Source organism: Bufo gargarizans, chromosome 9 (assembly GCF_014858855.1).
Source record: "Bufo gargarizans isolate SCDJY-AF-19 chromosome 9, ASM1485885v1, whole genome shotgun sequence".
In the NCBI taxonomy this organism is placed as follows: domain Eukaryota; kingdom Metazoa; phylum Chordata; class Amphibia; order Anura; family Bufonidae; genus Bufo; species Bufo gargarizans.
Window position 1 is genome coordinate 160,263,480 of NC_058088.1, and position 14,566 is coordinate 160,278,045.

Here is a 14,566-nt window from a genome sequence, read left to right on the forward strand (position 1 = left end):
TTCGGGGTAAGCCCGGAAAGATGTAGCCAGTCCTCTGCATACCACAGGGAACCTCTGCTTGGAGGTTTGCATACAGTGCTATGGCACTGCTAAATGAATGATTTCCAATTCAATATTATAGGGAACTACTGCACTTTTGATGAGGGTGGATTCTTATTGCACCCAATAGACGTCTATGTTTGTAGCTTGTATATGGGACACAGGCTATCCAGCGTGCTGGCTGGCTGAAATTTCTCTGGCCCCCTTGCTGTATTTGTGTGTCAGTCCTGCTGTTAATGGTCATGCGAATGGCCTTCAAACCAGCTTGGAGAGCTTAATAATTCTCTTTAAAATGAAAAAACTGTTCAGAATCACTCCCCTGTATGAGCCATGCGGATAGCCGCTCACCGGCTGAGGCTTCTGCTCTGCTGGGAAGTGTCTGCCCGACTGCAGGTGACTGATGGGTGTCTTTGATGTCTCAGATGAGCAAATCACCTTCATACGACAGTGTTCTCCGCTGCCCTATAAGTCCTCATGCACACGACTGTTCTGGTCCACATCCGAGCCGCCGTTTTTGCGGCTCGGGTGCGGACTCATTCACTTCATTGGGGCCGCAAAAGATGCGGCTTCTGTAATTTGCGGACCACAAAAAACGGAACGGTCATGTGCATGAAGCCCGAGTCTGTTTCTCAGCAATTTTAGAATACCACAGTTTACAGAAATGTGCTTCAGCCTTTTGGGTCTCATCAGTGCAGGCAGATAAATATCATTAGCAACGTAAAGCCAGGATTGTCTTTAAAGAAGTTTTCCAAATTTTTTCCTGGAAGGGGATGAATAAATATATTAAAGGGGCTGTCCAGGAGTAGAAAAACATGGCTGCCTTCAGTATGTCTTTGGAGTGTGGGAGGAAACCATAGAACCTGTTTGAAACCCACACGAACAAGGGGAGAACATGCAAACTCAATGCAGAAGTTGTCTTTGGTTGGATTTGAATCTAGGACCCCAGCGCTGCAAGGCACCAGTGCTAACCACTGAGCCACCGTGCTGTCCATGCAGCCTGGCAACATGTGAGCGCTTCTGGCCTCCTTGGTAGACAATTACCATCCTTTGGGGCAAGTTCTTCCTGCCTGGAAGCCCCTTTGATGATAACCATATATATGATTGGTGTTCAGTAATTAATGCATGTAACATCATATGTTTAGTATCAGAGAACCTTCAATTAGTCTTTTTTTCCCGGTTGTCAGGAATATATTGCAGACCTGTACTCTCACTTCCTGGAGATCAGCCTTGAAGCCCACATGTACGCTTCCCAATGGTTTCTGACACTCTTTACTGCCAAGTTCCCGCTCTACATGGTCTTCCACATCATTGACTTGCTCTTGTGTGAGGTAGGTACAATAGGCAATATTATGTGACACTTCCAGATGTGATCTTAGGCTACTTTCACACTTGCGTTCGGGGCTCCGCTTGTGAGTTCCGTTTGAAGGCTCTCACAAGCGGCCCCGAACGGATCCGGTCAGCCCTAATGCATTCTGAGTGGATGCGGATCCGCTCAGAATGCCTCAGTCTGGCTCCGTCTGTCCTCCGCTCCGCTCAGCAGGCGGACACCTGAAAGCTGCTTGCAGCGTTCGGGTGTCCGCCTGGCCGTGCGGAGGCAAACGGATCCGTCCAGACTTACAATGTAAGTCAATGGGGACGGATCCGTTTGAAGTTGACACAGTATGGCTCAATTTTCAAACGGATCCGTCCCCCATTGACTTTCAATGTAAAGTCAAAACTGATCCGTTTGAACTATCATGAACAAAAAAAAAAAATTATTTTTTTTTTTTTTTTGTTCATGGTAATGCAAACGGATCCGTTCTGAACGGAGCCACCGTCTGCATTAATATGAGCGGATCCGTTCAGAACGGATCCGATCGAACGCTAGTGTGAAAGTAGCCTCACTGATCATTTAGGGTTAATTAACCAAGGAACCAAAACTGAAAAAGCAGCCTTCACATGATGGAACCAAATGGTGCCTGTCGTGCTTCCATCAGAGAGCCTGGCATTTTACAAAAAAAATTATAAAATTGGAAGCATGCTGCGCTGTCTTGTCTGGATATTGTAATGGAATCGGCCATGAAGGCTCCTAACAGAACCTTTGATGTAGATGTGAACACATCCTTCAGCAAATGGCATTTATCATGTAGAGAGAGTTAATGCCAGGCACTAATGTATTGTTGTTGTCCATATTGCCTCCTTTGCTGGCTGGATTCATTTCTCCTTCACATTATACACTGCTAGTTTCTATGGTTACAGACCACCCTGCAATCCATCAGTAGTGGTCGTGCTTGCACACTATAGGAGAAAGTGTCGGCCTCTGATGGCCAGGACTAGGCTTGAGTGAATTGAGCTTGGGATCATAAAACTTCTATAATAATGATGTCTCCGTACACCATTAAAATGTATTGGCTTCGTGGAGACAAACTTCGTCTCGCCCAAAGTCACGCTAGACTTCAGTGAATTACTACTGTATTCGTATCTGCGTATTTTAAAACATTTTAAAATAGAAATCTGAAGTGGTACCAGCCAGTACCAAGCCTATTTTAAAATGTTTTTCAATACACAGATATGAATACAGTAGTAATTCACCAAAGTCTTGTGCCACTTTGGGCGAGACAAAGTTTGTCTCCACGAAGCCAATACATTTTAATGGTGTACGGAAGCTGCATTAACATCAAAGTCTTTGAACAAATCCACTTCTGATCTACGATTCGGAGCTTGATTCGCTCAAACCTAACCAGGACCATGGGAGTGCGCATAGGCACATGCACAGCAGCTCCCGTCCCGGCCACCTCGTATCTGCGCTGCAGAGGTGGTCATAACCCCTGTAAATGAGCAGTGTATAATGTGAGCAGTCAGCAAAGGAATATGGACGATCACAATACATTAGTAAGTGCCTTGTATTAACTTACTCTACATGATAAATGCCATTTGCTGAAGTGAGACCACCTCTTCAAGAAGTTGTTTAGCACACAAGATCATTTCTGACATTTTAGATGGGCATTTAGGACCCTTATCTATTAAATAAAATTAGATAAAGCTATAATGAGCCTCTCTTGCTCAGAATAAATCCATGAATTCAGATGGACAGCACAATTTTTATGAGAACTATATACAGGTCCTTCTAAAAAAAAAATAGCATATTGTGATAAAGTTCATTATTTTCTGTAATGTACTGATAAACATTAGACTTTTATATATTTTAGATTCATTACACACAACTGAAGTAGTTCAAGCCTTTTATTGTTTTAATATTGATGATTTTGGCATACAGCTCATGAAAACCCAAATTTCCTATCTAAAAAAATTAGCATATCATGAAAAGGTTCTCTAAACGAGCTATTAACCTAATCATCTGAATCAACTAATTAACTCTAAACACCTGCAAAAAATTCCTGAGGCTTTTAAAAACTCCCAGCCTGGTTCATTACTCCAAACCGCAATCATGGGTAAGACTGCCGACCTGACTGCTGTCCAGAAGGCCATCATTGACACCCTCAAGCAAGAGGGTAAGACACAGAAAGAAATTTCTGACCGAATAGGCTGTTCCCAGAGTGCTGTATCAAGGCACCTCAGTGGGAAGTCTGTGGGAAGGAAAAAGAGTGGCGGAAAACGCTGCACAACGAGAAGAGGTGACCGGACCCTGAGGAAGATTGTGGAGAAGGACCGATTCCAGACCTTGGGGGACCTGCGGAAGCAGTGGACTGAGTCTGGAGTAGAAACATCCAGAGCCACCGTGTACAGGGGTGTGCAGGAAATGGGCTACAGGTGCCGCATTCCCCAGGTCAAGCCACTTTTGAACCAGAAACAGCGGCAGAAGCGCCTGACCTGGGCTACAGAGAAGCAGCACTGGACTGTTGCTCAGTGGTCCAAAGTACTTTTTTCGGATGAAAGCAAATTTTGCATGTCATTCGGAAATCAAGGTGCCAGAGTCTGGAGGAAGACTGGGGAGAGGGAAATGCCAAAATGCCTGAAGTCCAGTGTCAAGTACCCACAGTCAGTGATGGTCTGGGGTGCCATGTCAGCTGCTGGTGTTGGTCCACTGTGTTTTATCAAGGGCAGGGTCAATGCAGCTAGCTGTCAGGAGATTTTGGAGCACTTCATGCTTCCATCTGCTGAAAAGCTTTATGGAGATGAAGATTTCATTTTTCAGCACAACCTGGCACCTGCTCACAGTGCCAAAACCACTGGTAAATGGTTTACTGACCATGGTATTACTGTGCTCAATTGGCCTGCCAACTCTCCTGACCTGAACCCCATAGAGAATCTGTGGGATATTGGGAAGAGAAAGTTGAGAGACGCAAGACCCAACACTCTGGATGAGCTTAAGGCCGCTATCGAAGCATCCTGGGCCTCCATAACACCTCAGCAGTGCCACAGGCTGATTGCCTCCATGCCACGCCGCATTGAAGCCGTCATTTCTGCAAAAGGATTCCCGACCAAGTATTGAGTGCATAACTGAACATAATTATTTGAAGGTTGACTTTTTTTTGTATTAAAAACACTTCTTTTATTGGTTGGATGAAATATGCTAATTTTTTTTAGATAGGAATTTTGGGTTTTCATGAGCTGTATGCCAAAATCATCAATATTAAAACAATAAAAGGCTTGAACTACTTCAGTTGGTGTGTAATGAATCTAAAATATATGAAAGTCTAATGTTTATCAGTACATTACAGAAAATAATGAACTTTATCACAATATGCAATTTTTTTTAGAAGGACCTGTATTAGTATATTTTCCCTGCAATGGTGGTGCAGTGGAAATAAACAGTTGCTGCCGGGTTCCCCCACAGATCACTAGGGCCCAGCAGTGGGACACTGCATGATCATCTTATTGCTAGAGGTCAGTTAAAACAAATAGATAGCGTCCCATTTAAAGCATCTTTGACAATCTGGGACATGTTTCAGAGACTTGCCTAATGCAATCAGTGCAGTGATGTGTGGAAATGAAATGTTTTTGAACATCTTCTGATAGATCTTTATACATCGGCAGATATAACCGCTTGGCACAGAACAATGAGCTCTAGCACTATGGTCCTGATTTGTTGGCCTGCATTGCCCTCTGCTGGTGGCATAAGAGATATCCTAGCTCATACGTCCAGTGTTCACCCACACGTCTGCTAATACAGTATATACTCAGGACAGTTGTGATGCTGGATAACCAGATTTCACAGACTTCAGAATAGAATTTGAAACCTGTATAAGTGTTAAATGTTTTCTTCAGTGCGCTGGAATATAGGGCAATGCTTACACCTATTTTAACATTTACACATTTTTATGATATTTGTCATTTAAAATGTTTTAATTTTGTTTGTGTGGTAAAGCTCAAACTCTTTGAATACGTCCATTATATATCTTTATAAGGTTAATGTGTAATATTACAGTTTCAACCAATATCTTAACTTGACATTTAGGGCTCATTCCCACGAACATAAGGGCTCTATGCCCCTATTGCAGACCGCAAACAATTGACTTGAATGGGTCCAAGATCGGCAAGATACAGCTAAAGATAGAACATGTCTTATCTTTTGCGGAGCGTAGGCACAGATCGGAAGCCCACAGAAACACTGTGAAGCCCTTATGTGGGCTTTCAGATCCATGTCTCCACACCGCAAAAGATAAGACGTCTCCTACCTTTTGCCCTATCTTGCCGATCGCGGACACATCCAAGTCTATGGGGCCTCATCTGGAGCACGGAGTTCATACGGCTAGTGCCCATGTATTGCGGGCTGCTATTTGCTGTCCACAGCACAGGCATGGAGCCCTTACCTTCATGGGCATGAGTCCTTATTGAAACTGTAGAGGTGCCCATACGCCTCAATTAGATGTCAGCCAAATGCATGTTCGGCCGATCGCTGACTCTTCCCATGTACACAAATCTGTTCGGTTTGGTCGAGCATGTATGTGTTTTCAATGAGGGAAGAGGAAAAAACACAGCCAAGCCTCTGACGGTGGCTTACATCCCAAAGGAACATAAAAATGTAATGAAGTTTAATTTTCCCGATACTTATCTGTCCCGATAGTTCAGCCACCAATCCTCTAATGTGTATGGGGGCCTTAAAGGGTTTTTCCGGGATTTTAATATTGATGACCCATCCTCAGGATAGGTCATCAGTATCAGATCGGCGGGGGTCTGCCACCCAGCACCCCCACCGATCAGCTGGTTGAAGGGAAGCCTGTGCTCAGTGCAAGCGCAGCCTTCCCTTCTTTACCTGCTCACCATAGACATTGCAGCGGTGAGCAGTGTAATTACAATTCACTTCTATGGGGCGGCTCGTTCCTATACACTTCAGTATTACAGAGCCATCCCATAGAAGTGAATGGGCTTATAATTACACTGCTCGCCGCTGTGATGCTGACGGCGAGCAGCTAACCAAAGAAGGGAAGGCTGCGCTTGCACTGAGCACAGGCTTCTCTTCAACCAGCTGATCGACAGGGGTGACAGGTGTTGGACCCTTGCCGATCTAATATTGATGACCTATTCTGAGGATGGGTCATCAATATTAAAATCCCGGAAAACCCCTTTAAGCAGCACTGCTCTCTGGAAATGTTGCTGCAAGTAGAATTTCCCTTCTCAGATCTTGCTGCCAGTAAAGACATTTTTTACAGCGGTCCAGTTGATGAAGATCAAATGGAAATAATCACATATAGCTCATCTTTTTCTTCATTTACACAAGTCAGTTATCGTCCAGGTCATTGGGAAGCAACGAGTTAATAATGATGATGAGCCTTTCGACATTTGTGGCATATACACAGGGGACACCTGTTCTCCTGATAGGTCGGGGTCCTAAAAGTGACTTAAATGTCCAAGATGGTGATAGCATGGCCGTATCAGCTATGGGGGTCCCAGAGGTCTATCCTGAGAACTACAGCATGCTCCACTTCATACGGCTGCAGTTCCTTGTGCTAACCTAGTGCTGCGTCCCCTTCGTTCTCAGGATTGGGGTGGTACACAGGCCGGATCCCCACCAGTCATAAGCAGGATGCCATTGCTTTATGCGTTTGCGATTAGTAGTGTGCTATCAATAACTTCATTATGATTTTTCGTTTTTGTCCACAGGGAATAAGTGTCATTTTTAACGTTGCACTGGGATTATTAAAGGTAGGTTTTTTTTCTATAAGAAATTGTAGTAACAAGTAGCAGTAACCTGGACGGCTAGATTTGGACTTTCAGTTCTTTTTTCCACTGTTACAAAAACCTGTCTGCTTCAATATCTCCTAGACCTCTAAGGACGATCTGCTCCTTACAGATTTTGAGGGTGCTCTAAAATTCTTCCGCGTCCAGCTTCCAAAGAGATATCGCTCGGAGGACAATGCGAAAAAGTTAATGGAACTGGCCTGCAGCCTAAAGGTAAATGTCATGGCTGAGGTTAATACACCCATGGCTGGGTTAATACACTTTTGATTATGGATTCCAGATATATTTTCGGGTTTGCACTATTTGATGTAACATACTGCTGACTCGGCTCAGAGCTTCATGTTGTAATTGCCGCACATAAAGACACAACGTTATTTAGATTTGCGCACTGCACATTACTGATAACAAGGATGAGTTTTACTTTTACTGTGACGTCCTTTGTACCTCTGGGGGATTTTTTAGGTTTTCCTGACTACGTGAATATTTCTTGTAGTGCGTGATCAGACAATAAACCCATCTGATATAACACAATTTCCAGGGTAGTTCAGTTTTCCGGATCATCGTATATTCTGATTATGGCGTCTGGGGAGTTCATTGTATGGCCTCTTTCACCCGAACTATACAGATCGTGTCAGGGTGCGTTCAGTGAAATTCGCACCGTTTCTCAAGCGAGTTCAGTTAGTTTTGTCTGCAATTGCATTCAGTGTTTCAGTTTTTTGGGTGGGGGTGAAAAAACCCTAAAGATTCACAAACAACATCTCCTACAAGCCATCAGTGAAAAATGCTTTGCATCTGGACAATGCGTTTTTCACTGAAGCCCCATTCACTTCTATGGGGCCAGGGCTGTGTGAAAAACGCAGAATATGGCTACATGCACACGACCGTATGTGTTTTGCAGTCCGCCCCCCCCCTAAAACGGACAAGAATAGGACATGTTCTATTTTTATTCTTTTTGTGGGGCTACGGAACGGACATACTGATGCGGACAGCACGGTGTGCTGTCCGCATCTTTTGCGGACCCATTTAAATGAATGGGTCCGCATCCTATCCGCAAAAAAACGGAACGGACACGGAAACAAACAACGTTCATGTGCATGTAGCCTATAGTACATGCTGCAATTGTCACGCAACGCAGATCTGATGCGTGAAAAAAAAACGCTCATTTACACAGACACATTGAAATGAATGGGCCAGGATTCAGTGCGGGTGCTATGCAATCACTTCACTCATTGCACCTGCACGGAAAACTCGCTTGTGTGAAAGGGGCCTAAAAATCTGAAAATGGTGTAAATACAGCTAGTCCTTGCTTGTGTAGTAATGTATTTAATGGGGACAAGTAGCTGTGGTGTAAAGCACTGAAAGGTCATTCTCAAGACATCATTTTATATGTTGAGATACTGTAGGCAATAGAATTTTAATGTAAAAAATTAGGGAATGCTTCATAAAATTGCCAAAATAGTGTCATTGGTGCTAAGACCCCCACTTGAATAAGAAAATAGAAGGGAAATGGCGCTTTATGGCGCACAGCGACCTTGTTGTCTTATTCATGCGCTATGGCTATGTGATGTTAAATACTTTTACATAAAAAATTACAAAAGTATTGTAGAATTGATACATTTATTGGCAAACTGAAAAAAATAAATCTGTTTACATGGACTATAGCTATGTCTGTAAAAAAAAAAAGTGACATTAATCAGTGGTTGGGTAATGGCAATTGGACCCATAAAGCATAGCAATCCTCTATGAATGAAGAGATCATCACATGGCATGTCACATGATGACCTATTTGTTTACTCATTAAAGGGGTCGTCCCACCAATTCTTACAGCTTTCAAACCAGCGCCTGGATCTGAATACATTTTATAATTGCAGTAATTAAAAATGTATTATTGCCGCTGAGCTAATAAAATTTATCTGTATAGCGCCATCTGCTGTGTGTTCTTTTTCTTATTTCTTTGTCCTGCTCACTGCGAGGGCCTCACATGCTCGGTTTCATCCTTCTGAGCTGTGATAGGGAGAGCATGGACACGCCCCCTGAGCTGTGATAGGGAGAGCATGGACACGCCCCCTGAGCTGTTATGGGGAGAGCATGGACACACCTCCTGAGCTGTGATAGGGAGAGCATGGACACGCCCCCTGAGCTGCAGCAGAAAAGACACTCCCCTTGAGCGATCAGCTCCATATAAATCTAGCAGAGCAATGAATGGGGAGATCTCTGGATCCATCTGAGGTACAGGGCTGGTCTCTACTTCCTGTTCCCTATTGATATAAAAATGTGACTTATCACTGCTGTCTTTTTTTGGTGAGGAGCACCCATAGAAATAAATGGGACCTTGGGAGATTCGCAAAAAATACAGACTAGGCGCAGATCTAGAATATGGTTGGAGATTGTTGAATATTTGAGCAAAGGTCTGTTTGACAGATGCTTTCTTAATTGTTTTTACTATGAGCAGCTTTCAGCTTTACGCCAAACTATTGGTACCATGCAAGTCATCAGAATTAAAGGGAATGCGCCATCAGAAAATAACCTATGGTTTAAATTAAATTATGTTAAACATAAATGTTTTTATAGGGTTTTTAAAGAACAAAGAAAACCGGTGTTCTGCCAGATCTCTATACCTTAAGAAAAGTCTATACCGGAAGTGACGTGGCAGCACAGGAATCAGCTGGAGGAGGATGTGCGCTTGCACAGCGCCGCATTCACCCTCCTCCAGCTGATTCCTGTGCGACTGCGTCACTTCCGGTATAGACTTTTCGCAAGGTATAGAGATCTGGCAGAACACCGGCACTTGCTGTATTGGATGCAGCTTTTATTCGCACATGGAGGAACAAAATTGACGCGTTTCGACTCAAACATGAGTCTTTGTCAAGCAGGTTGACAAAGACTCGTGTTTGAGTTGAAACGCATCAATTTTGTTCCTCCATGTGCGAATAAAAGGATAAAAGTTTAATCCAATACAGCGAGTGCCAGTCTTCTTTGTTCTTTGATGGGATGCCGACCCTGGACGCCCACACCACTTACTATACACACCGAGTGCCGGCTGATTTTCTTCTGTGTTTATAGTTTTTTTTTTTGTTTTTTTTTTATTGTCCGTGTCACAATCAATATTTGCACAAGCCAATAAACCTAATAGACGCCACTTCTCGGTATGTACAGATCACTTTTAAGCAGTCATCTCATTATTATCACTGGCAATATTACAATGAAAGGTTAAAGCTATATAAAAATAACTGCACCATAGGATCCACCATTCACAGTGGCTGATATCACAGCTTGTCTACTCCCTCCTTGTACAATGACCTCTGCAGAGGTCACAGAGCAAACGCTCCCGTAGTCAGTAAGTCCCCTCCAGTCTGTGGTGTATAAATGGGGTTTTCCTGTAATAATTACATTTTATCTAATGTCCACAGCCTCCCTCCTACAAGAAGATTCATACTGACCTGCTGCTCACCACTCCGGTCCTTCATGCTGCCTCTGCTGTCTTTATCTTCCGGTTCCCGCACTGTTTACATCCGGTAGTGCATGGGCATGGTCACGTGATCTGCCGCAGCCAATAACTGGCCACAAGCAGCACATCATCACTGCTGAAGCCAGTTATTGGCTGCAGCGGAACTTATGACCATGCTTCCGAACGGCCAGATGTAGACAGTGCGGGGAACAGCGGAAGCAGGTAAGTATAAATCTTTTGTTTCTGGAAGCAGGTAGCAGGCATTAGATAAAATGTAATTACTACCGGAAAAACTGAATATGGGTCCTTGAGGCCTCTTGAGTGTACACTGTGGTCTTAAAGGGGTTATCTGGGCTAAAGATATTGATGACCTGTCCTTGTGATAGGTCTTCAGCATCAGATCGGTGGGCGGCTAATTCAAATGGGACAAAACGCTGTAATTACACTGCACTGCCGCTACAATGGAGACGCCGTGCTGGTAAACACTGAAGAGGATGCAGCTCTCACATGAGTACCACAGCCTCTTCCAGGAGGCACCCCCCCCCCCCCCCCACCCTCCTCGCCGATCTAGGGTTGATGAATTATCCTTAAAATAGGTCCTCAATATCTGTAGCCCAGACAACCCCTTTAATATTGTTGGTGCTACAAAAATATCAACTATAGCCTCCGTTTTTCACCATGCTGCCAAGAGAACCTCAATGGTTGCCATGGGTGGCACTACCATTTTGAAACGGCAGTTGTGCCTGAGGCTAGTTTCACACATGTGGCATGGCAGTCCTGTAGGCTGTTCTGGCAGAACACGGCTTCCTGGAGTTCTCTGTATCCAGCATAGCTGGATAGTGCCGCGTGCCTGCTGGACCCCATTGACTTTTATGGGAAGCGGCAGTGATTCGGGCGCTCCCTGGCAAAAATTCCGGGATTCCACAAGGATTCCATTGCTGCACAAAACTGTTTTTGTCCGGTTAAATCCATTAAGTTTCCCATTATAGTCAATGAGATCTGACGGACACGTGGCAGTATCTGGCTATGTTGTTCCCATTCTCTGCTGGAACAGCCTGCCATGTTCCTGTGCCGCGTCTCTCAATGTTGCCTTATTTTGTTTGGACCAATGTTATATTGTACTGGTGCTGGGATGCTCAACCTGTGGCCCTCCAGCTGTTGCAAAACTCCAACTTCCAGCATGCCCTAATAGCTGTCGGCTGTCCATGCATGCTGGAAGTTGTAGTTTTGCAACAGCTGGAGGGCCACAGGTTGGGCATTCCTGAACTAGTGTAGTGAATATACATTGGCCTCGTTTTGTGATTTGCTATACACATGTTTGACTGATATTTCTGGCTGCAGCAGGATCCCCCTCCCCTGTTTCGTCTGCAGTCGTATGATCTCCAGAAGCATTTCTGTACTTCGTGCTTTAGTGGTCCTTCTGGATAAGTATTACTTTTTGCTGTGGGTACACACCACTCAGAGTAATGCTGATATATTAGGGAAGGGATGCTCAACCTGCGGCCCTCCAGCTGTTGTAAAACCACAACTCCCACCATGCCCTTCTGTAAGCTGATAGCTGTGGGCTGTCCGGGAATGATGGGAGTTGTAGTTTTGCAACAGCTGGAGGGCCGCAGGTTGAGCATGCCTGTATTAGGACATAATCTGATTTTCAGACGTTAAAGCCCATAACGATCATCAGAAACCATTTTTGCATTATGGAGGCTTTGATAGGGCACCATGTATTGGGTGATCTGCGGTGCCTATTTAACTCTCTGCCCTGTGATCAGGATCTGTAATGGTTTGCTTAGCTCTGCGCTCCATGCACGCCGTTGGCGAGCCCTGCTATTCTGGAAAGTGGTTAATAATGCAGGAGGTTTTGTTTCCATCCAAGGATATCCTGTCTGCTCTCCTAGCATGCCCGAGGAAAGCTGCATTCATTGGCGGCTCCTCTTTGCTGATTCACGTTTGTAAGTATCCTGCCGATTGCTGCGTTCTGTCTCTTATCTGTGTCATTGGGGATCCTTTTCCCAGTTATCAGACTTTTCCACATGCTTCTGGTGTATAGCAATTTATAGCCGAACATGGAGTCCTAGAGATTAGAACGGCATGGAACCGTTCCAGGACCCCCGTTACCACAGTCTAGGCCAGTCCTCGTGGGCCCTGTTCATTTCCCAAGTTTCATCTCTTGAATGACAGCTTGGAAAAACTGTATGTACTGATGACTTACTGATACAAAAAGTGCATAAAAACCTCTGAAATGTGCATTTTTTTAGCATTAGTAATATGTAGATGAGCATTTGCTATTTTTTGCTTGGTGTTTATCTGTAAACGAGACATAATGAATAATTCTGTATTACTAGATGGCTATCACTTTTCAGATGTCCTGTTAGGATGTATGGACTCAGTACAGAGTGGTCTCCCACTCGGGATTCCTCTGATTATCCAGGTGGAAAATTGCCCGTCCCTGCTTTATTTGGCGGTCTGCAGCAGAGGAATATATGGCTGGCCCCGTCCCTGCTTTATTTGGCGGTCTGCAGCAGGGGAATATATGGCTGGCCCCAATTTTCTGCAGGAGTTTTGATTCCAGAACCACTGCAATCACTGACATTTTTCATCTTGATTAGATAGTCCCTTTAAATGGGTTTTCCAGGATTTCACTACTTATGGCCTATCCTCTCCATCAGTTTTTTAGATTGGCAGGGGTCTGACACCCGGCACCCCCGGCAATCAGCTGTTTGAAGAGAGGGCCTGGCTCGTGCGCGTGCAGCCTTCCCTTCATTGTTTACCTGCTCGCCGTCGACATCGCAGCGGTAAGCAGGTGTAATTACAAGCCATCCCATTCACTTCTATGCTTCCTATTCAAGTGTATACTACAGAGCCGTTCCATTGAAGTGAATGGGACGGCTTGTAATTACACCTGCTCGCCGCTGCGATGTCGACGGCGAGCAGGTAAACAATGAAGGAAAGGTTGCGCTCGCACGGAGCACGACCTTCTCTTCAACCAGCTGTTCGGCGGGGGGCTGGGTGTCGGACAGAGTGTCATGAGGATAGGTCATCAATAAAAATATCTCAGAAAACCTCTTTAATCTTTAAGGTGAAATCCCATAAAATCAGTCATCCGATAAGTAATAGTAAGTGGGAGAAGATCACATTAGCGTTGATTTCTAGAATGAAAGGGTTCTGCAGAAGGATTATAACCGTTGGGTTTAACTCAGATATTTCTTACAGCACATTGTAAGCAGATTGACACTGATTTGGATGGAACTTTGCTTGCTTAAAGGGGCTAGTACATGCCGACCTCTTTCTACTAAATCTAGAACCAACCCTGTGCCTCACATGGAACCAGAGATCTTCCCATTCATTGCCCCAATTGTCCTGCTAGATTTATTTCAAGCTGGCAGCTCAGGGGGCGTGTCCTTTCTCAGGGGTGTGTCCTTTCTGCTGCAGCTGGTGGCAGTTGAAGGATGGAACTGAGCATATCTCAGTGAGCAGGACAGAGAAATTAGAAAGAGCAAACAGCAGATGGCGCTATACAGATAATATTTCATTGAGTAACTCTGTAGCTAGAATACATTTTTTATTATATGCAATTACAAAAGTATTCAGATCTAGGTTCTGTTTTGAAAACTGCAGAATATTTTTGGTGGGACAACCCCTTTAAAGTGAATGTGTCAGATAATTTATGCTGCCCTTTCCTGAGAACAGGATACAATAGGTAGTCTGGGCTAGAATATATAGGTTTATATGATTTGGGGCAGGATTTCTATGTAAAAAGCCGAGTAAATCCTTACAGTTCGGAACACGGTAAGAGTCCTGATTACCCCGCTCACACAGTGTGTGTACAAGAAGGCTGTCTGTCATCCTGTGACACTCTGAACTTAGCGGTAGTGCACTGCTCCATTCACTCCTATGGCACTGATGGAACGCTGTCTACGTCAGCCTCATAAAAGTCAATGGGGCGGTGGACAGACGTGC

At 44.4% G+C, this 14,566-nt stretch overlaps 1 protein-coding gene across 3 annotated transcripts in view; it reads left to right on the forward strand.

Annotated features, from left to right (window-relative positions):
- Positions 1-14,566, forward strand: part of RABGAP1 (RAB GTPase activating protein 1) — a 176,162-nt gene that overhangs the window by 128,988 nt on the left and 32,608 nt on the right. For all 3 annotated transcript variants that reach the window (XM_044269095.1, XM_044269096.1, XM_044269097.1), the window contains 3 exons: positions 1,224-1,367; positions 7,084-7,125; positions 7,246-7,374. In XM_044269095.1, coding sequence (XP_044125030.1) covers positions 1,224-1,367; positions 7,084-7,125; positions 7,246-7,374 — 315 coding nt within the window. The remainder of the gene's footprint in view (positions 1-1,223; positions 1,368-7,083; positions 7,126-7,245; positions 7,375-14,566) is intronic.